Below are 25,480 nucleotides of genomic sequence, written 5' to 3'. Positions count from 1 at the left end.
CGGTCCGCTCCGGAAGTACCGCCCACCCGCGCGCGCCGGAAGCGCACCGCTCGCGAGACACGCCCATCCCGACTCGGGCCGCGCGCGAGCAGCGCGTGAGTGACACCCGCCGCGACGTGGGGGGGGACAGGGGGACGGGGGCTCGCGCGCCGCCCGCCGCGAGCTCCGTGCGCGCGCAGGGCCCGGCCAATGGGCTGGCGGCCGGGGGAGCGGCGTGACGGAGCGCTACTGCGGGGCAGCTGATTGGTCAGTGCCCTGAGAGCAGCGGCCAGGGAGCTGATTGGTGGAGGCCTTGGCTGTGGGGCCGGCGGGAGGGAGCTGATTGGTGGGTGGTTGGCTGTGGGGCCGGCGGGAGGGAGCTGATTGGTGGGGCCGTGGCTGTGGGGCCGGCGGGAGGGAGCTGATTGGTGGGGCCGTGGCTGTGGGGCAGGCGGGAGGGAGCTGATTGGTGGGGCCGTGGCTGTGGGGCAGGCGGGAGGGTGGTGGGTTGTTGTGGTGCCCAGGCAGGGCAGGTGCCTGGCCCCCACGGGCAGCCACATGTCTGTACCCCCGGTGGCAGGTTGGTGACGGCCAGGCGGTGGCAGTGACAGAGACAGCAGCGATGGGCACGGGGACAGAGCCGGCGGAGGTGCACTGTGACTCATTGCAGGGGTGAGGCCCTGCCCTGCCCCGTGCTGCCCCCTGTGCCCCCCAGCGCGGCTTATCTACCCCTGCTCCTACAGGAGGATCTACCTGGATTACAACGCCACCACCCCCCTGGCTCCTGAGGTGGCCCAGGCCGTGTGGGATGCGATGTGCCAGGCCTGGGGCAACCCCAGCAGCTCCCACCCGGCAGGTAGGGATCATGATGGGCCACGTTGCCCCCTCGGGCTGGGCCCTGTGGTGACAAGAGCCCGCAGGAGCTGCTAGATCTGGTCCTGCAGGCAGCAAGGCAAAGGAGCTCATCGGCAGCGCACGGGAGAGCCTGGCGAAGATGCTAGGAGGCCGCCCTGAGGACATCGTCTTCACCTCGGGGGGCACGGAGGTGGGAGCAGAGGGGACCCCCTTCCTGGGAATCCCTGCCTGCCACCCCTTCTCCAGCAACCAGCGATGAGGAGGGTAGGGATGAAGGGCACTGTGCTCCTTCTGAGCCTGCATTTTCCCTCTCCTTCCCTTCTTCAGGCGAACAACATGGTGATCCACACTGCCTGCAGGCACTTCCACGACAGCCAGCGTGGGCTGGGGGACAGCCGGGGCATACCACACATCGTGACATCGAGCGTAGAGCACGACTCCATCCGGCTGCCCCTGGAGCAGCTGGGGAGGGAGGGCCTGGCAGGTGAGTGGCGCAGGCACAGATGAGGTTTGAATGGGGGACTTGTCTCTGCTGGTGATTTTGGAGGAGGGCAAGATCCTGCATGCTCTGTGATGTTCCACTTTCTCCCCCTGGAGAAGGGCACCATTTCTCCTTGTGGTTGCCCATGTTGCCCCAGGCTGGATGTGTCACCTCCCTGCTCTGTGCCTGTGTTCCCACTGCCCACACATTCCTGCCCTGCTCAGCGGGGCACATGCAGCCCTGAGCGCTCACAGCCTACCCAGCCAGCCTCAGGGCTTGTCTCCTGGCCTGCAGAAGCCACCTTTGTGCCTGTGTCCCCACGGAGCGGGCAGGCAGAGGTGGACGATGTCCTGGCTGCCATCCAGCCAAACACCTGCCTGGTCTCCCTCATGCTGGCCAATAATGAGACCGGGGTCATCATGGTGAGTATGTGCAGAGAGGGGGATGGGGCACAGATCCCCTTGCAAAGAGGCGGTGACAGAGGGGAGCAGAAGGGATGCAGACCCTCATCCCTGCCACCAGCCCGTCGCAGAGCTGAGCCAGCGCATCTGTGCTCTCAACCGGCGCAGAGCAGCAGAGGCTCTGCCCAGGATCCTGGTGCACACAGATGCAGCACAGATGATTGGCAAGGGGCGCGTGGACGTGCAGGAGCTGGGCGTGGACTACCTGACCATCGTGGGACACAAGGTGTGACCCTGCTCGTGTGGCCCAGCTGCTGATCACCCTGTGTGACATCTCTGCTGGGGTGCCAGGGGGACTTTGGGTGCCCCACGCAGCTTGGTACCTCACAGTAGCCAAAGTTCTCCTGCTGGGTGGTGCTCTGCAGATAGACTTCACTCCCGTGGAAGCTGTCTGTGCTGGGGGCCAGGAGACTGAGCATGGGGAGCAGCTCTGTAATGGCGTGTGCCTGTGTGATGGGCAGGGGCCAGCACTGGAGGGCACTCAGATTTGGGCAGGAGGGCAGGAAGCACTGTCAGCGCAGTCAGTGTCCCCACAGTCACTGTGGCTATCCTCACAGTTCCACGGCCCACGGATTGGAGCGCTGTACATTCGCAGCCCCGGCACCACCACCCCGCTGCACCCCATGCTCTTCGGAGGGGGACAGGAGAGGAGTTTCCGGCCAGGGTAAGGGTGCAGGTGGTTACCTGGAGAGCTGGGCACCTGGCTGGTGGCCAAGCCACATGGGCTGCCTTGTCTGAGCTGAGCTGGCAGCTGTGTCACCTGCCAGCCCTGGGGCGAGCAGCCCAGCACGGCAAGGAAATGGATCTGTGCATGGAAACTCCCTGGAGCTCAGGCGTTCCCAAGCATGTAACTTCAGGGTGGAACGGCCTCCTTAACCACCTCAGAGAGGTGTGCAGGAGCCCCTGCCAGCTGTGAGGAGTCCCATGAGGAAATGTCTGTGTCTCAAGCTTGGGTTTCTGGTCTGGAGAAATAACTCACTGGTCCCTGTTCCCTTCCAGCACTGAGAACACCCCGATGATTGCCGGCCTTGGCCAGGTCAGTTGGAATGGTCAGGGGTGAGTGGTGCAGACCCAGCACAGAGACAGCCACTTATGCTCCCTGGTTGTCAGAAGGGACAAACTTGGGATATGTGGGAGGGAGGGTGAGCTGGGAAAGGTGGTGGGGCTTTCTGATGCCAGTCGAAGGAGGTGCTTTGGCATGCTTGCTGCAGGTTTGCAGCCCTGACAATCACCCTGCTCACATGGCACGGGGCACCGAGCGGGGACATGGGGGACCTGGCACTGCAAAGGCTGTTCTAGGCTGGGATCACATCCCAGGGACCATGCACAGAGGGAGAGTTCCAAGGGTCACTGGTGGAGCCTGTCTGTGTGTTCTCAGGCTGCAGAGTTAGTGAACAAGAACTGGGAGGCCTATGAGGCTCATATGCGGGATGTCCGGGATTACCTGGAGGCCACGCTGGAGGTGAGCGCATGTGGTCCCTTCCCGCAGGCTCAGGCTGCAGGGTGTGGGGCCTGGAGCAGGGTGGGTATGTCCCTCTGGCCCTGCCCACCCCCTCGTAAGGACAGAGCTGCTTGGAAACCCCAGAGAGGTTCACAGCCCTCTGGTTTCTCCAGGCCTCCTTTGGGAAGCAGAGGATTTGCTTCAACAGTCACTTTAAGGGCTCCAAGCGACTCTGCAACACCTGTAATTTCTCCATCCTGGGCTCAGGCCTTCAAGGTAGCTCTTACCTTGCTGCTGTCCCATGATATTTCCACAGAGCCAAGCACCTGCCCCTCACAGCACCTGTGGCTGAGACTGACGGGCACTTAGCATGGCTCAGGCAGGGAGGTGAGGCAGGAGCAGCCCCTGGAGAGAGCCTTGGCAGTGTGAGAGCTGTGCTTGTGTTGCTTGTGCTGCAGGACGAAGGGTTCTGGCTCACTGCAAGGTGCTCCTCGCCAGCGTCGGGGCTGCCTGCCACTCTGAGAAGGGGGATCGGTGAGCAGACAGCTTTTCCAGCCCCTGGGTTCTTCCCAGAGGACAGCAGGTTGGGAGGGATGGAAGCAGGACAGGGGAAGGGACAGTGGGTAGCTTGGGCAGAATCACCTGAAACAAAGAAGGTACAGAGCTTTCCAGAGGGGCTGAATGGCTATGAAAGGGATTTTTGCAGGAGACAGAGCTGGAATTCTTGATTGCTGCTTGGAAGGAGTTTGTCCTTCCCAGCTTTGGTTATCCAGCTAAGCTTGGAAATACTTTTGAACCCCTGGCACTTCCAGAAAAGAGCCTGCCCTGTTCCTGCGTGTGCCTGGCTCACCTGCTCCAGCCCTGCTTGGGTCTCCAGATGGCTCCTTTAGGGGCTATGAGGACTGTGGGTGCTTTTGGCCTGGTCTAGAGCAATGCCCTGTGGATGTGGCAGAGCTGCCAACCCACAGGGACATGGAACAGATCCCCCAGAGGGCAACAAGCCTAGTGGGATTGGGTGTCCCTGGAAAGCAAACGGGCTGTGCAGGGGATAGGTGCCCTGGAGTGTATCTGCAGATGTGATTGCTCCTGGGCTTGGTGAGGCTCCCTGCTGATGTGCGGGGCTTCCTCGACTTTCGTGTCCAACCTCCTCCTCCTGGCTGTGTTCCAGGCCCTCCCCAGTGCTGCTGAGCTGCGGGATTCCCCCAGAGGTGGCGCAGAACGCGCTGCGGCTGAGCGTGGGGCGTGGCACCACACGGGCAGACGTGGACAGGGCCGTGCAGGACCTCGTGCAGGCAGTGCAGGAGCTGGAGCGGGACCAGGCCCCATAGACCCCTGAACTGCTCCACAGACACCACTCAGGTTCTTGGGGTGGGCCCCTGGGTGCAAGCTGCCTGTGCCAGCCTGGGCTCAGGGGTGGCAGGGGGAGGTTCTGAGGAGAGGGCTTGGCTGCTTTGGGGCTGGGGCAGCTCCGCCAGGGCTTGCCCAGGACTCAGCCCTGCTGCACAGTGGAGCCTTTTGCAGCGTCCTGTTGTCCAATGCCCATGGCTTGCCAGTTGTACCTATCTGGGTGCCTGCACAGGTGTGTGTTGGCACAGCTGAGCCTCAGAGCTCAAGTCCCTGCACAGGGGACAGGTATGGAAGCCATGGAAGGAGGAGCCTCATAACCTGGTTGCTTTCCACAAAGGAAGCCTTCCCGCTGCCTGAGCAGCCAGAAGAAGAAAGACCATCTGCCCCAGAGTGAAATGAGGAGTTGACAGAAGCACAGCAGGATTCTGGGCTGGGAACTGCTCTGCCCTGAGCTGTCAAAGGGATTTCTGACTGGGCAGAGCTTTCCCAGCACTGCTTTGCTTTACTAGTTCCCCTCTTCTGTCCTTCCTACAGGGGCCAGAGCTTCTGTTGCCAGCTCCACCTGCTCCTCAAGGAAACAGTTGTCAGGGCAGCTGTGACTGTGCCAGCACCTGAGGGACCCCTGCGTGGCCCAGGGGGTCTCTGTCATCACCAGCACTGGAGGACACAAGTGTCACATGGATCAGGAGTGTTGCCATCTGGGCTGGCTGATGTCAAGGAACTTGATCTCCCTAAGTATTCATAGGAATAAAAGTAATTGCTGATTCTTTTCACAAGTAAAATGTATTTTCTATGGGGGAAGCTGGACTGGTTGGAGCCATCTGAGTGATGCCTTTTCCCTGAGAAAATGCTTCTGCCACAGAACAGAGGCACAGGCAGCTGGAGTGGGAGGTGCCTGCAGGGCCTGGTTGGCACAGAGCCTGTGGACACAGGTGCTGGCTTTTCTCTTTACAGCCACACATTAGAATTACCAGGAATACTATTTGGGCTCATAAAACCCGGGGCTCTTGGCAAATCTGGTGTCTTCCTGGAGTTTTAGGACCTAAGCACTCTGAGTGACAGTCACTGATGCTGCCAGGCTGGTCAGTATTGCCATGCTGCTCACACCACCATCTCAAATGCATTCTTTTATTTCTCCATTTTTTCCACTCCTTTGGATAATACTCAAAACCTCCTTTAGGAACCATAGAAGGGATTTGGGTCTGTTGCAGGGCTTGATCTTTAATCTCTTATGGACCTCACAGTTCTTGGGGACTTGTCACAGCTGTGATACAGCTGGAGATTCAGCTTTTGGGGCTCATTTCCTCACACAGGACATATGGGCTCCCTGTGTTGTTTCAGCCAGAAATTTAGCCACAAAGCACAAAAAGCTTTACTGACTTCTTTATATGCACAGGAAATGAAGGTTTTAGCCACAGAAACTTAGCATTGCTCCATTTAGAATATGACAGCCAAAGCTTAAGAAGCATTACAGAGGAAATGACAATTTGGTTTGACCCTTTTAATGGTTTTGCTACTCATCTTCCTACTACCACAGCACACATGAATGAGAGTCACTTTTGAGTCCCTCTGTATTGCTTTAGCCAGAGAAGGTCAAGAAGAGCTTGGCCCACATTTCTGGGGGCCAGCCTGTGCTGGCTGTGCTACTCTTTTGGGTGTGACAAAATGGTTGTGTGCAGCAGAACAAAGCCACCTGGCACGGGAGCCTGGAAATACCAACATTGCTACAGCAGCTGAGAAGTGAAATAGTAGAGAGAGAACCTGGCTACTTGGACTTGACAGAGGAGTTGAAAGGAGTCACTTCCACATGGTCACAGCCAGAATCAGACATTGAAAACCAACATTCATTTACTGGACAAATCCACAATCTCCTGATAATCTTGCCTTCTTAATTCCTTCAAGGAAAGTTTATAACACGCAAGGAAAAAAACACTCACCAAAATAAGCACTGCCCCAACCAGGTCACAAGTGCCTGGGAAGCTGTGCAGCACAAGGAGCTGCAGGACCATGGCAATGACGATCTCCAGGTGCTGCACAGTGCTCACCAGAGCGGGGTGGAACTTGCCCAGGGCATGGTAGACCCCCAGGAAGGCTGCAGTGGAGCACAGGCAGATGGCAAGGAGATAGCTCCAGGTTTCCCCGTCCAGTGGGACGATGGGCTCTTGGAGCAGGAACATGGTGGATGCTCCCCACACTGTTCCTGTCCAGCTGAAAGTGAACAGTGCTGTCCACATGCTGATGTTGTCTTTGATGGACCTGTAGATTATCATGGAGAGGGCAGTGGTCAGACCAGCCATGACAGTCATGGTATAACCAAAAGCTTCCTTCCAGGTGCTCAGCAAAGAGTTTTCCTCCTTAACTATGTTGGGGATCATGACCAAACAAACACCAAACACACTGCCAATGACAGTGAGTATGTCTATATAAGCCAACCCTTCATCCATGAGTAAAAAAGCCAGAATGGCACTGAACACCGTGGTGGTGGCCCTCCACATGATGGTCCCATTGCTGGGGGGCACTATGGAGAAGGAGGTGTAGGCACAGGTGATGGAGATGACATTGCAGATGCCATAGAGGAACAGCCGGAGCCTGTAGCCTTTGGGGCCAAAGGGAGGCTCGCGGTGGTAGCACACGGCAGTGAGGGACAGCACCTGCAGGACTGAGCGGATGAAAATCAGCTCCAGAGATGGCACTTTGGAACGGTCAGAAATTAATCTCGTAATCAGAGCCACACATCCGTGAGCCACGGCAGACCCAAAAAGGACTGCCCACGTTTTCCTGGACTGCAGTACATTTCCTTCAGGAAAGTGCTGGGATTGTCCAGCCTCATCAGGTTTTGGCAGTTGTGCTGGCTTGGTGTCTATTGTACCAAAAAAAGTATTTTCTCTCTTTTTCCCATCATTCAGTAGTCTTCTCTTAGGATTATCCTCCATAAATACTCCAGTATCTTCATTAACATCCTCACATCCCTCTTCTCCTGGCTGGGGATAATGAGACGTGTATTTCACTGTTACTGTGTTGGGATGAATTTTCACTCGCTTTTTGACTGGGTATTTTTGGGAAGACGTATCCATTTCCTTAGAGAAATGCCCTGGTCTTAAGAAAAAAAAAATGGAGATACATTGTTGTTAAATGAATAGTAAGAGATTCATGGATGTAAGTGCTTTTAGTGTTTACAAGCTATTTTTATCAACCAAATCCAAGTACTAGTAGCCTGTTCTTGGTTTTGCTTCAATTTTCCACTGAGATACTGCTAAATACCTTTGATGGCTGGGCCATTTGGATCTCCTTGAAAGTCAACCATGGCGCTTCACTTTAGTCACTAATTTTTGAGATATTTTGTCATTATGCATGGTATACATAATGATTTGTAGTATGTTCTAATAAGAAAGTTCTCTTGCTAAGCTTTTTACCCTGTGGTTATGCATTATTCTTAATGGCTTGCCAGTGTTACAAGATTATAGGAGAAATTTGGCTGGAGGAGATGACAGAGTAACACAGGGAGATAGGCAGCACCCCCGGGCAAGTCAGCAGTTTGCACATGGATAACAACATATCTTTGAACACAACTGTGACAGTGTTAAACCCTTCCGTCTCCTGTGAAGGGCCATTTCCCACTACACACACAGTGCCCTTCGGGGTGGGGCACCTGTTTAATAAATGCAGGGGTAGGTCATTGCAGTTACTGTTTTCACACCCTCTGTGCAGAGCCTGCCAAGTGAAGAGGCAGCAGGAGTAATGAAACCTTCCCTGCCTTCACCCCAGCAAATAAAACCTGTGCAGACCTTACCTGTGGCAGACACATTCGATCCCAATGCAGAGGGGGAAAACACTTCATCATCTACATCTTCAGTGGGCTATCTAGACAGAAACAACAGTTGCTCTCAGGTACCAGCAGTGAAGGTTACAACCATCTTGGCAAAGAAAAGTAAAATCCGAGGGAGGCTCAAACCCCAAACCAATTTAGATGGAGAGAAAGCTGTCAGTGGCATCTTGTCAAAACCGCTCCTCAGCCGTCTCCCGGAATTAGTGAGGGAACTAATCCAAATAACAAGTGGTGGCTTGTGAGCACAAGGTTCCTACAGCTCGACAACAAGGCAGTCCAGCCTCCTACGCCTGCTGTGCTGCCCCACGGGCTGCAGAGGAGAGGGAGGCCAGGAGGAGCCAGGTCTAAAGGCAGTGGTAAAGTGCGGGCAAGAGTTCCTCAGAGAAACACCGAAAATACCGCGGCCAGGTTCAGCCTTGGCATTTTCTGCGCTTGCAATCTGTGACAGCCAAGCACAGCCTGCGGCTCTGGCAAATTAATTTACATGAGAATGGGACAGTGCCTTTTTCCTCAGAGGCTGAGTGTTCGTTAACCCCCTGTTACACCCCAGCTGAGCTGTAGCCGACTCCCTGCTCTGGTAGGGATGAACGGGAGCAGGGACACGGGCGGGCACCAGTCTCAGCTCCGGAGAAAGCAGCACCAGTTTGGAGCTGCACAAGTACCAGGGGCTGAGGAGCCTCTCGAACTGCCCCGTCTATCAGGAGGCCTTGCCCAGCACCGCTGTTCATGTTTTTCTGCTGCAGACCCAGGGCCAGAGCCCACCCAGCACCCCCTGCATGGTGAAGAGCATTCCGGGGTGTTCAAGGGCAGCTTCCTGGGCAAGGAACTTGGGAACGAGCAAATGAAGAGTAAACAGAGCAGGGTATCAGCTGTGCTAGCGGGCACTTCAAACAACACATCACCATTTACCAACACTTGCCAGAAATCTGCCCCAGGCTCACCTGCTACCTTCACCTTTCCTTCAGTTAAACTGTTCATTTCTGAATCTTAACACGAAAATGCAAACCGCACTGAGTGAGCCCAGGAAGGCAGTGATTTTCACCTGCACAGCTTTTCCTACCTAGCATTTTAATTGTGTTACAATCCACAGTTTTGCCTTGCAGCCTTAAAAAAAAAAAAATAAGACTTTATTGCTTTAAGGCACAACATACTGGATTGTGAATAAGTGGGAGGAAAAGAAGACAACAGTGGACAACAGGAATTATTATTAGATTGACAATAGACCACTGGGTAAACTCATTCATTTCCTTAAGAAACAGCTGACTAAATGCTGCAACTGCTCCTGAAAACAAAACCAAAACAGGTCATTTGTTACCATGAGCATACAATGGTAATTTTCTTGGTTCCTGGCTTTAGATTACATTTTCTTTCAACAAATAGTTGCAAATTCAACTTAACAGTTTCAAATGTGGCACTGGAACTGTGCAATGTATTCAGGGATCTCTCTGGAGGAAAACAATAGATGGTGAGTGTGTAGCTCAAAATGGCTGTTCTGCACAGAGCTGCTCAGCTGGGAACCAGGACATTTGGGAGTCTGCGAAGTGGAAGGGCAAACATGTGTGAAAGGCAGGAGGTGGGAAGTAATAAAGAACAAAAAAATAAATAACAGGAATGCTTAGCCCAAGATTTCATTTTCCCAACTAAACACTGAGTATATGACAAATGTGATGCCAAGCCTCCCACAGTACATTTGTTTGTAGCCTTTGGTGACCTCACATTTCTTCACCAGTGAGGTTTTCTATGGAGACTGAGATTAGGGCATATCCCAGATCCATTTTGTCTATCCCTGACACAAACTTAAACTAGAGAAAATCAGCACAGCCTATACAGACAACTTGCTAGTTCTCTTTCTGCCCATGCCTTTTGTGGAAATGACATGAACTTTTTATTTTTCCTTCATATCTGGAAACTTAATGTGGGTTATTTGCATTTTCTATTAAAAACACAAGTTGATCTTGAATCAAGTTTAATACAAGGCTGAAGATTAAGCACTATGCAAAATTCTCAAGTTATATAACAAACATTCCCAATTCAGCCTGGGACACCCATTTAAATTACCAGCTTTCACTGCAAAGTGTGAACCCTTTTTTCCCTGGGGGAACAAATAACCACTGTAGATTAAATAAATGGCACAGATAATTGATAGACTACAAACCATGATTTCTTTTAAAAGAAAAAAATCTGAATACTCCCCTCCTTCCTTCCCTCAACCACTGCAAGTTCTGGTTAGCCAGGTAGAAATAGCCAGATGATTAGCTGCCCTTTGACTGCTGGGGGTGGGAGCCTGAACTCTCCTCCTGTGCCTGAAGGAATGAGGGCTTTGAGGTCTGGTGATTCTAACCACCAATCTTGAATAAACTCACAAAAAAATATATACTCTCATCTTCTGCCAGATGGGTTAAAATCAGTCAGGCTACTGAAGTGTTATTATGAAAGACTCACAGATGTGGCAATTCCAGCCACAGATGTGGAGTTGGGAAGGTCAGTTACCCCTGCGCTCTGAGAGACAGGCTCCATAGGAATGCTCGTCTGCCTCGTCTGTGGAAAATCCCCCAGTCCTGACCAGATCAGGCTGAAACTACCAGAGGGCTGGGAGCAGTCTCTACAGGGTAACTACAGACTGACAACTCTCCCTGAACATCACACAAAGGAAAGACCCACCTGCCCCTGGAAACCCATGGAACTGACTGAACTGGTGCCACCTCACGAAGCACACGTGTGCATTCTAAGCATAAGGGGTTTTCTTTTGATTCTTTATCAGGTGCAGGAAAATCTCCTATAGTCCTTTTTCAGCACCATTAAACCACCTGGAGATTCTTAGGTGTTTCATACTTCAGGCAACTGCACATGCCAAGAGACCTGTGGTGTGCCAGTACCTTTATCTTTTTAGCCAGGTTGACATAAATCAATTTGACTAAAAATACATTCCAAGAAACTCGAGTCTTTATTAAAATTTAATGAATAGCAAAAGGTATTTAAGAAAATGAAGAAGCAATTACATGAAAAGAGTTTTTAGCACTTAAGCACAAGAGCAAGCATTATACACAAACCAACAAACCAGTATCCCGTGTCTTCAAATTAACTGAGTCACATCCAGCAGCACTGCCTGAAGGAAGAGCCAGTACAACCTTCACTGAATACAAATACAAACCCTAAAGTCCCATGAATTGTCCGTACATTTCTGATAATATTTTGCTACCCAGAAAACGATCTCTATTTGTGCTAGCTCACTGAAGCAACCTCATTTGATGAGCTGTACCTTTAATTCTCCTTGATTTTTCTATTCTCTTGCTGAATACGGGCTCCATTTCCAGCCATTTCCATGAAAAAATACTATTTTCTAATTTCTCCATTCATGCCTGTTGCCTCCTGCAGCTCCTGCTTCTGCAGCAGCAACACTTGCATTAAGTGATTTTGGGAAAAGAGCCACTTTGCCTGCAAACTTCCCATTCCAAAAACCCTTATCTGAACAAACCCCTTCAGATACCAATTCCAGGTACAGGGGAAAGAACAGAGAATACACGAACACTGAAATACAGTCCCCTACAGCACAGGAAACCAGGCAAACAACTCAGTTAAATGTAAGAAAGGTTTTAAGAGGTACATTACAATGGGGTGAAGCACGAGACGGCACCTTCGGTCCATGACAGCAGCTGACAGGTCGAGATTAGAGATACCTCACTCACTGCTTTGGATCCTCTCGCAACAATCTGCACCCCCCGGCAGCCAGCGGTGCGTGCGGGGTGTGCAGGAGGGGACAGTCGCCTGCAAAGCGACCGAGCCCGGGAGCGCTGCGAGGAGGGCGGCACCAATCGCGGTGGCAACTGTCGCCGATAAGAGGGCACTCGTCAGAGGACGCGGGGCGTCTCCATGGGAACCCGGGCAGCGGCTGCAGCAGAGCCCCTCCGGCCAGGAGCGGGCGAAGGGCGGCGGCTGCTCGGGCTCGGTCCCCGCCGCGCCCTGCGCGCCCGCCCCCGCCGTGGCGGAGAGCGCCGGCCCCGCTCGGCCCCAGACGCATCGCTGCCGCCGCCCCGGCGCCGCGGGGCGCGCCCGCCGAGGCACCGCCGCGGGCCGGGGAGGCGCTCCGGCCAGGCTGGGCCCTCGCCCCTGTTCTGTCGCGACAGTCGCGACCCCCTTCCCCCGCCCGTGTCCCTGTCCCCGCCGCTTCACTGGGCCCGAGTCTGTGCCCCCCCCCCCGCTCTGTCGCGACAGCCGCCCCCTCCGCCGGTGCCTGTCCCTGCCAGCTCTGTCGCGACAGTCGCCCCCCCCCCCCCCCGGCGGTGTTTGTGGGCACGCGGCGCACGCGCGGCCGTTTCCGCGCGAAAGACGTTTTCCCGCGTGCCGCGCGCGCCGGGGCGGGGCCGCTTCCCCTCGTTCCCGCCCCTTCCTCCCGCGCGGCGCGGCGGCGCGGGCGGCAGGGGGCGCTGCGCGCCCGGCGCGCGGGGCGGCTGCGCCGTGGCGGGTCGGAAATGCCGCCAGGTGGCGGTTTAGGATCGCGGCCCCGCTGAGCCCCGCGCGGGCCCCGCCAGCGCCGCCGCCCCGGCCCCGGCCCGCGCCCGCCGGACCCCGCGCGCCGCCGCCGCTCCCGCAGCGCTCCCGGGGCGCTCCCGGGGCGTCGCCGCGGCGCGGCCCGAGGTGAGCGCGGCGCGCGGGGAGGGAGCGCGCGGGAGGCGCCGATCCAAGATGGAGGCGCGAGGGGCGGGGGCAGCGGGGCCGGGGCCGCTCGCTCGCTCGCTCGGTCTCCGCGGCGGCCGGGCCGGGAGCGGGCGCTGCCCGTGCGAGGAGAGAGGAGAAGGGGAGGGGAGGGAAGAGGAGGCGGCGCGGGGCGGGGCGGCTCCTGCCGGAGCAACGGGTCCCCCGGGCGCGGCGCTCTTCGCCGCCATCTCATTGTCCCCGCCGGGGCTTTGCCGGGGGCGCGGGGCCGAGCCGGGCCGGCCTCCCCCGCCGCCGGGCCTGCGCCCCGCTCCGGGTGGCGGCGGCCGCGGCGGGCCTGTGGGGGCGACGGGGGATGCTCGGGCGGAGCGGGGGTGGCGCTTCCGCCGCGCGGGGCTCGGTGGCGGCGGCCCCCGGCCGGCCCCGGGCGGCGGCGGAGGAGGGAAAGTTCCGGGAGCCGGTGGGCGGCCCGACCCGCCTTTGGCCCGGCCCGGCCCGGCCCGCCGCCGGGACCCAGCCCGCGGGAGCGCCCGGGCCGCCCGAGCGCCTGGCCGGAATCCAGGGGGGCCAGGCCGGGGTGCAGCCCCGGGCCGGCGACCCCCGCCCGCCGCTCCTGTTGCTCATCCCCGAGTTTCCAGTGCGGTGGCACCGGGGCGAGCGGCCGCCCCTCGGCTGGCCCGGGGGACAGAACCGTGTCACGCAGTCCTGGGGCTGCCCGGTGCTTTAAATGGGAAAAGCAGCGCGCCGAGCCCCGGGGATGGCGGGACCGGAGCCGGGATCCAGGGATTCACGGCTCCGGGAGCAGCCGAGTGCAGGCAGTGCTCTATGGCCGGTGCTGGGAGTGGGCGAGAGGCACAGTTCCAGGTTGGGGTTCTGCACTGTTGAGCTCAAACATAGCAAAGGTTGTGCTTGGAGCAGTGGAAGGTTTCCGTGGTGGGTGCTGGTCACTCGGTATCTGGCCCATCCTGGGAAGTGGTGGACAGCTGCACTCTGCTTTCCCTGTGCTCCTGGGATGGAACGGGGAGTGTGAGCAGTGGCTGGGAGGAAGTGTGACTTGGGAGAAAGAAAATAGTTGTAGTATCCATGGAGAAACTTAAAGGGCCATGACTGCTAATACCGATGTCAAAAAACTTAGTTTCTGGGAAGACAGTGTGAGTTTAATTAAACTGAATTGAGCTGCTCTGTAAGTATTGATTATTTCAGTTGCATTTCACACAATTTTGTAGAGGTAGTCTAGTGATAGCATCTATTGTTGAGGTTGTTGAGGAATGAAAAACTTTCTCCAGATCTCACCACCAATGCAACTGTTATTAACCTATGTCCTATGTTTGGTGGGCTAGATGACATTAGTGTCTAGGTTCAGGAACTTTTCCATGTTATTACACTGGTGGTAAAGGAGAGGTGTGAGAGAAGAATCAATGCAAATTCTTTGGGTCCAAAGCAGTTTGGTCTTGCCTAGTGCTATAGCAAGGTTATTTGGTCAGTGTTTGTACAGTGTAACCCATCCACCCCTGAAGAAATCACTGGGCCACAAGGTAGTGTGCAGGTTGTCAAAAGGTGTTCTGACCATTTGAAGAAGTTCTTCCTATTACAGAATTAGAAGCCAGTTTATTCTTTCTTTGTGTTTCTTTTTTTTTTTCTTTCTGACTCAACTGTGATGACTTTTTGTTGGAAAGCCTGAGAAAATACACATAAGGGTGCAGAGGGCTTTGAAATGACACGCTAACCCGTGATGCAGCAGGATTTCCGTGTGAGCGGGAGGGTTGACTTCAGGACTGTGATTAATCTGAGAGGATGTAATTTTTACTGGCTGCTCAATAGAGAGTGTGCAGTTGAAATTCTATGTTGTTGCTGCTGATGGACACATGGATTTACATCAGTGAGAGTGAGTAATGGGAACGAAGCTTTTCTGAAGCTGGGTGAACAATTAATGCCACTTCTGGAGATGCAGAGCGCTTCATCCATCTAGAGCCCAAGTGTCCAGGGGGCTGCAGTCCACAGCCTGTGGTGCTTCCTAATATTTTACAAAGTGCTGGAGTTGAGTGGTTCACTGAGGGACAGCATTTCTGGCCAAATGTCCCACCCAGTGTGCTGTGGTCCAAAGTTGTGAGGGCAGCTGAAACCCTGCCACTGGAGCCGTGTGCCTGGGGTCTCTGAGCTTGCCACCTCCTGTCCTTGTCCTCAGCCTGCTCTTCATGTTGTGCAGACTTGTGTGTGACTTCTGCAACTGCAGTGCACCTTTTGAGAGTTGAGAAGGTTTGTGAACAATATTATAGCTCATATTTAGATGCATTGACAAAATTTGTTCCTTGGGGTGGTCAGAAACTCAACAAGTGAATATTTTTCATTTGAAAGAACAAAATGTACCTTGTTTGTGGTGGTGACTGTGGAATCTCTTGTTTCTTTCCCTTCATTGTAAAGACGTGCCCTGGTACAAGTTGCCTAAATACTGGTAATTTAAATAACATTTTAGTGGGCAAGTGAGCCCATATAAGTGTAAAGATGCAGTGAGAAAAGTGCTGAATTGCGATGACTTTCTAAGAAGAGTCCTTTTAGTGGGATGAGAGCATGCCTTTATGGTAATATTATGGTTTGTTTTCTGGTAACATGCACAAAAGCCTCTCACACCCTGCTGAGAATTCCAGAGTGCCAGATCTGTAATTATCACAAGACATACTGAAAGAGGCAAACTCTACTGAAGTTGTACAGGAATGTTAAAGCCAGAATTCAGATGCAGCACTGCTGAATGGGTGATCAGCCTCTCTGGGATCTCCCTGTGCTGCACTGTGGACTTTTGGGATGAGGCTCTGGCTTCTGGTGCTTGGAGTCAAACCCAAAAGGTGATGCTGAATCTGGTGCCGAAATAAGGAAGTGCCTTATCTCAGTCTGCTGTACTGGCTTCAGGACTTGAACTGCCAGCCCACGTCTGCAAGATACTTCCTGCTTTCTTTAAAGTTTTGGGGGTTTTCTTGTAGTCACTCTCATTTATCAGTGGAGCTCTGAAACTCCAGTTGCAGATTGTCATCTCTCGCTTGCACTGTGTCTGCTCATTTGGCTAAAACCAGAAAGGACTAGAGTTGTTTTTTGTTCTTGGAGAAGAAAGGGAAATCCTACAAAGTTTGAGTTCCTGAGCAGATAATTGTTTTGTTGTATGCAGTATTTTGCTTTTGCATGCTGATGTTGTTTTGTTTGTTTGGGTGTTATATGTGATCAGAACACAGAAACCTATTTGCTCCCTTAGAAAATATGTGGTTTAGAGAATGTTACTATGACCTCTTGCAACTTTTCAGCCTGAAAATGCACTTTCAAAATAAGTGTTGTTTTTGAAGGTGCACTCTGCTTTTTTTTTTTTTTCTTTTTTTTTAAGTCAGACCTCGCCTTCAGGTTGCTGTAAGAGCTGAAGGGAAGGAACTGCAGAGGGAATCTGCAGTTGTGCTTAGTTGTGATTTTGTAGCTATGTGCTAATTTCTGACATGTCCTGTTGGAAGTCTGACTGTAGGCAATGGTTGCAGCACTTGGCAGCTCAGAGAATACCCAGGAACTCAGGTGCTCTCCCTGTGGTTTGAAGGATCCGTGTTCCTGGCTTTGCAACATTTCCTCATTTGCATCCCTGCGGGCATTTTGTAGTTTAGAAAATGCTTTTTAATTATAACAATGTGTTTGAGATAGCAAGATGCCTCTAACAAGAGATCCATCAGGGCCCAAAGTGTCACCTGTGTCCTGTTCTGAACTGTAGGCATGACATGAACTTGGTAAATTTGGTAACTCTGTCTTAATTTTGGAATATCTGGGGAGAAAATGCCTATTTATAAATGCAGGCGATTCCATATGAAGTACAAGTAGTGCAGATGCAAGGTTTTTCATGCCTTAGGCCCCTGACTTTGGTGAGTGCTGCTCTCTGTGCCCAGAGCTGGGAGCATTGGCTGGCCAAAGCTACCAGCACCCAGTCCCTGACCTGCTGCTCATCCTGCCCAGAGGGGATTTGGGTCTTGAAAGGCACAAAAAGGCTGCACATGGTGTGGTGGGACAGGCTCTGAGCCTCAGTTGTCAGCATTATTATACATGAGAGTGGGAGTGTGTTGTGAGCTCCAGTCACACAGTTATTAATCATTTATTTCAGAATTAGGAGCAGGAGGTGGAATTTTTCAGTCTGTCCCCCTTCAGCTGAAGGGCAGGTTGTTTCAGGTGGTTTCCAAAAGTAATGTTTTATAAGAAAGCATGTGAGGGAACATCCAGCCAACTGTGTTCCTTGCTGTGCAAGGTTTCAGCAGCAGATATGTTATTTATTCTATAAATAAATCTAATGAGTTTATATTCTGTAACTCTACAAATAGCAGGCTTGTATTATATTGGCAGGTTAGTTGAATGAAAACAGTGTTGACAGATTGTTCAGCTCATAGGAAAAACGTATTTCTTTGTAGAGTTACTTAGGGATTATCCTGTGTGTCAGAAATGTTTCTAAATTTCAACTATTTTTCTACAATAAAATAATAAAAATAAAAACAATTAATCTTGAATACATTTTTACGTACTAAAGCATACCACGTGGAAGTATTTTTTGAAAGCAAAATCAAATAACAAGCTGAATATCTGTTTGCTCTCCCCCACATGAGGGTTTCTCTCTGTCCTTTAAGGGTTAGAATCCTCAAGGACCTGTAAGATACCAACATGTTTGTGTTTATAAGTGGAAAATGAAACTTCATTTGCCAACGGGTAATGAATTCCACCTTAAGTGCATGCTCAGCGTGCCAGTTTTGCATTGTTAATTTCTAGATCTGTTCATTAAGACCACATGAGCTGGTTGCTGCCAGTGGAATTGCACAAGATGGTTGAGCTGCTGTGCCAGGCTGCCTCGGCTGAGAGGAGTCTGTGTTTCCACAGCTGTGCTGCTCTCCCTTCCCTTTGTGCTGCTGCTGCCCTGACCTTCCCTGGAGCTGCATTCCCTACCTGGCAAACTGCTCTGCTTGGGAGGGAGGTTTTGCTGCTCAGTGAGTGGATCGAGTCAGGCTGTCAGAGTCAGGAGTTGGTAGAGGCGATGTGAGGTCAGTGGCAGGAATACTTTTGAGGAGAAATGGTCCTGGAGATGGGATCCTTCAGATGAGAGGCTCAGGCTGGCTCAGCTGTGCGTGCCTGTGCTGGGTGTGGGTGTTCAGCACGGAGCCCTGTGTGCACTTGGGATTCTGTGGGTAACTCTTACCCTCGCTGGCTGTCCCCTGCCAGCTCCTGGGTTTGTTCTTCCCATCCTGGTCCTGCCCTACTGGAGTAGCCTGGTGCCATCAGCCCATTGTTGGCATTCTGTTCTCCGTGGAAGTGTCCCAGTGTGGCCTCCAGCTCACGCTCTCGGTGTCGTGGGGCTGTTTGGGTTGGAAGGGACCTTACAGATCATCTCAGGGACACCTCGTGCCCCAAGCCCTGTGTTCCTTGGGCTCCCCTGGGACCCCTCTGTGGTGGCAGAGATGACCACTTGGTTTGCTCTTTGTCTCCCGTCTCTTCACCAGCTAACCTGTCTGTGCATGGTCTGCTGTTGCCATGGCATCCCAATTTCTTCAAGGGCCTTTTCTGAAGAATCTTGTTAAATGTCTCTTGGAAATTAAAGCAGGCTCTGTCAAGTACAGTCCACTGGTGTAAGGGAGGGCCTTGTGAGAAATCCTGTGGATTTGTGGAACTTGACTTTCTTATACAAAAGGAAGGTTGATTTCCCTGTCCGAATGCTGTAGTTTATTTAGTTGCCTGCAGATTTTCTAGAACGGTTTCTACTAAATTAGGCTCACTAGACTGTAACATCTGAGTGTTAGGTGAGAGAGTAAACATAACTATAAATTATGTTCAAGAGTAAGCACTACTTCAAGCAGTAGAATTTTATTTTGAAGGCTGTTTTTTTCTGGTTCACGCATGTGGCTTCTTTGGTGTCTGATAGTTTTGTTTTTCCCATATCCTTACTTTAATAGGACATTGTTTGTGGGAGAGGAATTAAACACCTCTCTTCTAAGAAATGAGTATTTTTAACAATAGAGGTACTTACATATTTTGGGATCTCTGTTTTCCTGAGTTCAGTGGAAATTGGTCCATGCACTGATAATTATTGATAGTGGAAATGGAGAAAAGGACAGAGAGAAGGAATATACACAGAGTACTCTCTTGTAGGCCCGTTTCTGTTGGCTACTGGGCTTAAACAAACCCAAACAAATGGTTGCAGTGATAGTGTAAAACAAATAATGTAGCACAGGGAGCGAGAGTCAGCACTGCACAGATCATCCTTGCACACAGAGCTGAGATTGGAGGGGCTGCCTGCCTTTGGCTGCTTCCAAACTGTGCTCAGCCATCTGTAACCTTTGTGCCCTGCTGTACAGAGTGCTCTGGTAATGGCAGTGAGAGAGCAGGAGGAGAGCTCCAGTGGGAAGGAGGGAAGCGGTTCCCCAGATTTGGCCTCAGTTTTGGGTACTCTGCCCTTTGAATCTCGGATCCTGGCTTGTTTATTCTTCACCTCCTTTCAGTTCTACAATCCCAGTGTTTCTCTTAAGCTCTTTGATGCTTTTTCTATTTTAGCACTAGCTGATTGTTCTGCTTATATTTGCATAAATAAAATATAATTCACCTATAAAGTGTCCTTTCCCATCCCTCTGAGAAGGGTCAGTGTAGCTGATAGAAGAAATGCCATTTCTGTGGGTTTGTGCATCTCTTCTGCTTCCTTAGTCAGAGGAGTGATATTTTATTTTCTTTTTTTTTTTTTAATCTTTTGTTTCTGTAAGCTCCATTTACAACAGTTTTCTCTGACAAAGCGGTAAGATGCAACTGAAATTTAATTCCTGATTCGAAATGTTCTAGGGAAGTTTTGAATACTAATTGTTTTGCTGTTGTACAAGATACTGGACATGCTCAGAAGCTGGAGAGGTGTGTTTCAATATTGAGCTGTTACACTTAATTTTCTTCCCAAAAGCAACCAGAGAATCTGCTTGTTTTTCTTTGAAGGGAAAGTGTTTACACTCTCAAGTTCATGTTGGTGGAACTATAAAGCACCAGCATCAAGGACAGAAAGCACTGGTGTGGGGGAATGTAAATCCTACTGCCTCACCAGGTAATGAATCAGGAATTTCTTGTGTTGGAGGTAAATGTTTGTGAACGCCAAGCTATTAGAGCTGGGAGGACAAGTCTTGTCCATTGGCATGCCTTACTATTCTGATTTCTCATTGCTGGTTGTTGGTTCAGAGCTGTTGGTGTCCTGGTGGAAAGTTGAGAAGGAAAGACAAGGTCTAAGAGATAAGGCTGAGGGATAAGAATCAAGGGACACAAAGTGTCACATTTGAGGAGTGGAGGGAGGAATTGGCACTTGTAGCTTTCATTATTTCCTGGACATTTTGTTTTTCCAAAGTAAATATAGTATAACAAAACTTCTAAGACTTGAATGTGTATCCTTTTCTAAACTTTCAGAATATTTTCTTGGTGATCTCTGCCATAGGGAATTGCCAGGCCTTTTGCAAGAGTGTGCCATTCATTAGCATGATCCATAGCATTTGTGCAGGACTTGGAGCCCCTGTGCAATGGCAGGAGGTACCCACGAGCATTTTCCGCAGTAAATTCTGAGCTATTGGCAGGGAGTGTCACTGCCAGAGTTTTATTTTGAAATACACAGCTGAGAATAACCTTTCACATCTTCCTCGCCCATAAATTTTTGGCAGTCAGCTCCTTTGTTGTCTGTCCCTCAAACAACTTCCTTGACCTAAAGCCGTGCTTTGATAACACCCACATCCAGGACTGAGCTATTGTGTCTGCCCCTGTCCTGAGGGCCACGTGTTGCTCCTCTTTGTAACTCGTGCTTGCATTCATGCCCGTGTCAAAAGAGAATGACTTTGTGTGGCAGTGCTCACAAAAAGCGTTCAGCATGTGGGACAGTCAGCTCTGATTTGTAGTTCCCCAGTTCTGATCCCTTCACCCCCAGGCCCGGTAAATGACAAGCAGCAGCACTGTGGAGTGTCACACAGTGCCACTGCAGTTGTCGATGCTGCTGGAATCCCGTTCACTGGTACTGGCAGAAGAGAGCCTGACCCAGGGAAGAGCTGGTGGAACTGGGCTGTCGTGGAACAATTATGGAATTAAAGAGCATGGGAATGTACAAAGCCAGTGACTTCCAGCTCTTCAGAAGAAATAAATTCACGGTGAGCTCTCTGCACCAAACGAGGTGTCAGGGCTGAGAGGAACAGGCTGTTCCTGGCATGTGATGGGGCAGCTGGGTGAGAAAGTCGAGTTGTGCAAAGTAACTGCAGCTCCTGCAGCTCCTCAAGTGGCTTGTTTTATGTATGTGCATAAGAAAGAGGTGTCCTTTTGAACCTCTGGACAAGCTGTGGCTGGTGTTGGTGGCATGCCAGGCTCTTTGAGGGAAGACCCAAGAGCAGCAGGAGTGTCTTGAGGCAGTGTAGGAACTCTCCTGCCCTTCCTGCGGCTCCTGCATCTGATGTTGCAGTCAGAGCTCCCTGAAATGGGGCCTGGGCTGGGAAGACAAAAAGCTGTGGGGAAGGAAGGGAGGAACGTGCTGGTAGAAGGCTAGAAATGATCTGAATATCATCTTACATTCACCACACTTGCCTATTAATAGCCAACAAAGAACAAAAATGTAATAAACAGCCTCATTTGTATTATTTTTCCGTAGCTGTAAGCTCAGGCAGTTTGGGACTTGGTTGCTGGGGATTTTTTTTAATCCCCAAGGGGAATGTTGGTTTTTCCATTGTTATAGATGGCTCAGATGAGCACGCCTGTGGTTGAGATGAGTTTTGTTAGGCAGTTACTCCCATCTTGTTCCAAATAAGGCATGCCTTTGACAAATCAACTGTCTGGACTGGAAATTCCTGTGTTAAGTTTTTAGCTGAAGATTGGTTATTTTCGTGGTGTTCCAACATAACTTATTCAAATTGATTTTTGAATATGAGATTAAGTTTTTGGGGTTTTTTTGGGTTGGTTTTGTGTTCTTGTTTTTTGGTGGTTTTTTTTTTTTTTTCTGTTTGTTTGGTATTTTGGTTGGTTAGTTGGTTTTTTGGTTTGATTTTTTTAGGTGTGGTAAATATATATTTTTCTAAGGATTTCAGTGGGCAATTCCTGCTGAGTTTTCATGCTTCAGGGTAAAGGCCAGCAGCTTTAATGAGATCATTGTTTCTCACTTGTTAAAAAAAATCCACATTGCTTGATCATTTTATAATTGTCTTCAAAATATTGAGCAGTAGCTTGGTTTGACTTGGATGTCTCTTTCTTGCAGATTTTGTAGTTGTGCAAGTTTTGCATAGCAGCTTTTTGTGTGTGCCATGTGGAAAGTAACCTTCACTGCATCCTTCCAGCTCTGGGAAGGACAGGAGTTTGACAGACATCAGTCTGCTACTTGTGAACAGAAGCCATTCCTGAACACCAGATTGTGTGAGGCATAACTCCACAGGTTTCGAAACCAGGCTTTGATTTTTTGGTCTCTTGCCATCAAGTTGCCAAAAGGTGGAACTTGTCAGTCAGGTGTCTCTTGTGCTGTATCCTTGTTTCCCCCAAAGCAGGTAAGTTACTGAGGACTCAGATAAGGAACAAATATTTTTCCTAACTTTGTTCAGGAGAGAACATTTATTCTGGGTGAAATCTCCCAGAGGAACTTGAATAGATACAGATGGGAAGATCAGTAAACCCAGCAGGATATAACAGCATTGTGTGCTTGGGCAGTTGAGAATGTCATGGTGGAAAATGAAATAAGGAAGCAAAGTCATGTGCTTTTAAGCTGGCCAAGAGCTGACTGATGGTGTCGAGGTCAGAGCTGTTGGTGCTCAGGGTGCATTCTGAGGGTGCACCTACACAGTGCAGGCACACAGTGTGTGGTGACTGGGATGGGCTGAGCCTCATCCCCAGTGTCACAGCTGTGAGCAGCAGGTGAGCAGCATTGACAGCAATGAGCCATGGAGTGCCCAGTGCACTGAGCAACCACCAAAGGGAGCAGAGAGCACACAGGTGCCATGCATCAACATGAGGGGATAAAAGTTTGGGCTAAAGAACAAGGGGAGCAGATGCTTGCAGCCTTCTGATGAGCTATGGTGTTACTCTGTATGGGTGAGTGCTTAAAGCTTTCTGAAATTGTGTGGTGATGCTCTGTGTATCATGGCTGTCTCAACTGTGACAACAGAGTGTCTCAGTTTGGCTGCAGTCCCAGGTGGAGTTCCTGTCTTGGGAGCACTTTGGTCACTTTGTCGTGTGATTGTCCATGCCCTCATCACTGGAACCCAGTGGCTCTAATATAATTTTCCCCCCTTAATTTTAAATGTCCTGATCATATGTGATGGGAAGAATTGACGCCACCCTGCCCCCATCATGTTCTTTTCCTTGCAGTATTTTTTCCTTACCCTGCAGCTGATAAGAATTTTCCTGTTGTATTAGCAGACATTTAACCTTGCAGTATGAGTTCTTGAGGACCACTACCCAACACATTGCAGTGGTTAATAGACTGCAGGACTGCTCTACAGTCCTCTATGCCTGGCTTTCAAGCAGAAGTTTTCTATTACTTAGTCCTATAATTATTATCCTTTAAGAACAGTAGTTCACTTTTGAAAAATTAAGTGTTTATCACTTATATATCTCTGTCCTCTAACTGGAATGTGCTGTGTTGTGAGAACAGATGCTAGAAAGACTTTTACTGTTGTGGTTTTATTTAATGAAAGAACTGGTATTGAAGTGTGTTTTTCTCTAATTATTTTATTTGAGTTTTTTTCACTGATTTGTTTTGTGCGTTGCTGGAACGCACTCTAGGGTCAAAACTCTTTAAGTCCAAGATCATCTTACTTTTACAGGCCATTAAGGGATATTAAAGCTGTAGACCTCTGTGCAGACTTGTGTTTTACTGGAACGATGGACTTATACTAGGATGGTTATTTATTTACTTTTACTTTTGTGGCTTTTCCTGGTCTTTTTTTTTTTGTTCCAGGAAGAATACAGAAAAAAAAAAACCAAAAAAACAAAACCCCAAAACAACCAAAACCCCACAATGGAGAGAGAGTAGAGAGCTTGAGTTAATCCCTTTGTCTGTCATGGGGTGTGACAATTTACAGTGTTCTTAACAGCTGCTTGTCTAATCTCTTAGTTGCTGGAAACTTCACTGCATTTCCTAAGCAGCTTATTCCAGTGCTATATGTTCTTACTGACTGGTTTGTTTCCAATGTTTAACTGACACATTTTGTAGTTAACTTTTGGGTTTTATTTCATCATAGTGAGCTATTTCTGATGTACCTCAATGTCCATGAGCTGTCTCTTTTTTATTTTTTTTTTGTTCCTCTCCTTGAGCTGTAACACAAACTGTGTCTTTGGGTTTCTCAGTGCTCCCGACCTCTGGTTTTCTTGTCCTCTGACCCAGCTTACAGCTTTGTAGACTCTCTCCTGTCAGTTCATACATATCCCAAAGTCTGGGCCCCCAGACTGGGCACTCTGTTCTGATGCTGATGATTTAGTGGTGCTATGTAGATTGTTTGTTGTTTATTTATTTCTTTTGATGAGCTCTTCACAAAAGTCCTTTGCTCTCCCCTCATCCTTTTGCTTGTTATTAAATATGGAAGGCTTTGCAGGCCATCCCAGGGGCTGTGAATCTGTGCTTGGGTGTCTGGAGTCACTGTGGATTTGTCACCAAAAGCCACAGTCACCTTTGTCACAAAGGGAGGGATGGCACCTGCATGGGAAGGGATTGTCCCTGGTGAAACAAGCGGGTGTTGGCCCGTGGCAGGAACAGCTTCCCGTGTGGTGAGCACAGGCTGCAGCACCAACACAGGTCAGTCCTTGGCTGAGGGCATCAGAGAGGAGCCCAGGGTCAGTCCCTGGCTGGGAGGGCATCAGAGAGGAGCCCAGGGCCAGTCCCTGACTGAGAGGGCATCAGAGAGGAGCCCAGGGCCAGTCCCTGACTGAGAGGGCATCAGAGAGGAGCCCAGGGCCAGTCCCTGACTGAGAGGGCATCAGAGAGGAGCCCAGGGCCAGTCCTTGGCTGAGGGCATCAGAGAGGAGCCCGGGCCAGTCCTTGGCTGAGGGCATCAGAGAGGAGCCCGGGCCAGTCCCTGACTGAGAGGGCATCAGAGCGGAGCCCAGGGCCAGTCCTTGGCTGGGAGGGCATCAGAGAGGAGCCCAGGGCCAGTCCTTGGCTGGGAGGGCATCAGAGAGGAGCCCAGGGCCAGTCCTTGGCTGGGAGGGCATCAGAGAGGAGCCCAGGGCCAGTCCTTGGCTGGGAGGGCATCAGAGAGGAGCCCAGGGCCAGTCCTTGGCTGGGAGGGCATCAGAGAGGAGCCCGGGGCCAGTCCTTGGCTGAGGGCATCAGAGAGGAGCCCAGGGCCAGTCCCTGGCTGGGAGGGCATCAGAGAGGAGCTCAGCAAGGAGCTCTGCCCGTGCTCCTGGTGAGGGGTGGGAGGATGCTCTGGCTGATGCAGTTGTCTGTGCTGTCATTTGAT

At 51.2% G+C, this 25,480-nt stretch overlaps 3 protein-coding genes across 21 annotated transcripts in view; 2 read left to right on the top strand and 1 right to left on the bottom strand.

Moving 5' to 3' along the window:
- Nucleotides 1-30: 30 nt before the first annotated feature.
- Nucleotides 31-5,346, top strand: SCLY (selenocysteine lyase). 10 transcript variants are annotated; one of them, XR_014957163.1, is made up of 14 exons: nucleotides 31-95; nucleotides 560-651; nucleotides 723-835; nucleotides 924-1,024; nucleotides 1,162-1,318; nucleotides 1,610-1,737; nucleotides 1,838-2,002; nucleotides 2,334-2,440; nucleotides 2,776-2,812; nucleotides 3,155-3,238; nucleotides 3,391-3,493; nucleotides 3,676-3,751; nucleotides 4,386-4,796; nucleotides 4,902-5,346. XR_014957163.1 is itself a non-coding variant. In XM_085587027.1 (14 exons), the coding sequence occupies exons 3-13, from the start codon at nucleotides 793-795 to the stop codon at nucleotides 4,543-4,545; spliced, it is 1,161 nt and encodes a 386-aa protein (XP_085443153.1). In that variant the 5' UTR covers nucleotides 31-95; nucleotides 560-628; nucleotides 723-792; the 3' UTR covers nucleotides 4,546-4,576; nucleotides 5,099-5,346. The 10 variants fall into 10 exon arrangements, 9 of the variants coding, with proteins under 9 accessions (XP_085443153.1, XP_021392824.3, XP_085443148.1 ...); XM_085587027.1 differs by having other exon boundaries at nucleotides 560-628; nucleotides 4,386-4,576; nucleotides 5,099-5,346; XM_021537149.3 differs by having other exon boundaries at nucleotides 4,386-4,576; nucleotides 5,099-5,346.
- Nucleotides 5,347-5,935: 589 nt separating this feature from the next.
- On the bottom strand, nucleotides 5,936-12,352 carry SLC35G2 (solute carrier family 35 member G2). 4 transcript variants are annotated; one of them, XM_021537151.3, is made up of 3 exons: nucleotides 12,000-12,352; nucleotides 8,355-8,425; nucleotides 5,936-7,660 (listed from the first exon to the last, which is right to left on the bottom strand). In XM_021537151.3, exon 3 carries the CDS (start codon nucleotides 7,636-7,638, stop codon nucleotides 6,409-6,411), a length of 1,230 nt encoding a protein of 409 aa, XP_021392826.3. In that variant the 5' UTR covers nucleotides 7,639-7,660; nucleotides 8,355-8,425; nucleotides 12,000-12,352; the 3' UTR covers nucleotides 5,936-6,408. The 4 variants fall into 4 exon arrangements, with proteins under 4 accessions (XP_021392826.3, XP_085443157.1, XP_021392827.3 ...); XM_085587031.1 differs by having other exon boundaries at nucleotides 8,355-8,421; nucleotides 12,025-12,164; XM_021537152.3 differs by having other exon boundaries at nucleotides 6,388-7,660; nucleotides 8,355-8,421; nucleotides 12,000-12,185.
- Nucleotides 12,353-12,905: 553 nt separating this feature from the next.
- The window catches only part of STAG1 (STAG1 cohesin complex component), a 167,072-nt gene continuing 154,497 nt past the window's right edge, over nucleotides 12,906-25,480 (top strand). For 2 of the 7 annotated variants that reach the window (XM_021537159.3, XM_085587016.1), the window contains exon 1: nucleotides 12,906-13,025. The gene's annotated coding sequence lies outside the window, so the exon portion shown is untranslated. Of the gene's footprint in view, nucleotides 13,026-13,633 lie in introns of those variants that run through there. The other 5 variants (XM_085587013.1, XM_085587014.1, XM_085587017.1 and 2 more) reach the window with 4 other exon arrangements.

The sequence above is a fragment of the Lonchura striata genome, chromosome 9 (genome assembly GCF_050655825.1).
Source record: "Lonchura striata isolate lonStrDom1 chromosome 9, ASM5065582v1, whole genome shotgun sequence".
NCBI lineage: Eukaryota > Metazoa > Chordata > Aves > Passeriformes > Estrildidae > Lonchura > Lonchura striata.
This window is presented reverse-complemented; position numbering and strand designations above follow the sequence as displayed.

Excerpts from the sequence above, each read along its gene's own strand:
- SLC35G2 (XM_021537151.3), bottom strand. The coding sequence starts at position 7,638 with ATGGATACGTCTTCCCAAAAATACCCAGTCAAAAAGCGAGTGAAAATT.
- SCLY (XM_021537149.3), top strand. The coding sequence starts at position 602 with ATGGGCACGGGGACAGAGCCGGCGGAGGTGCACTGTGACTCATTGCAG. Across the intron at positions 1,319-1,609 it reads GGGGAGGGAGGGCCTGGCAG|AAGCCACCTTTGTGCCTGTG; the intron begins GTGAGTGGCGCA and ends CCTGGCCTGCAG. Across the intron at positions 2,813-3,154 it reads TGATTGCCGGCCTTGGCCAG|GCTGCAGAGTTAGTGAACAA; the intron begins GTCAGTTGGAAT and ends GTGTGTTCTCAG.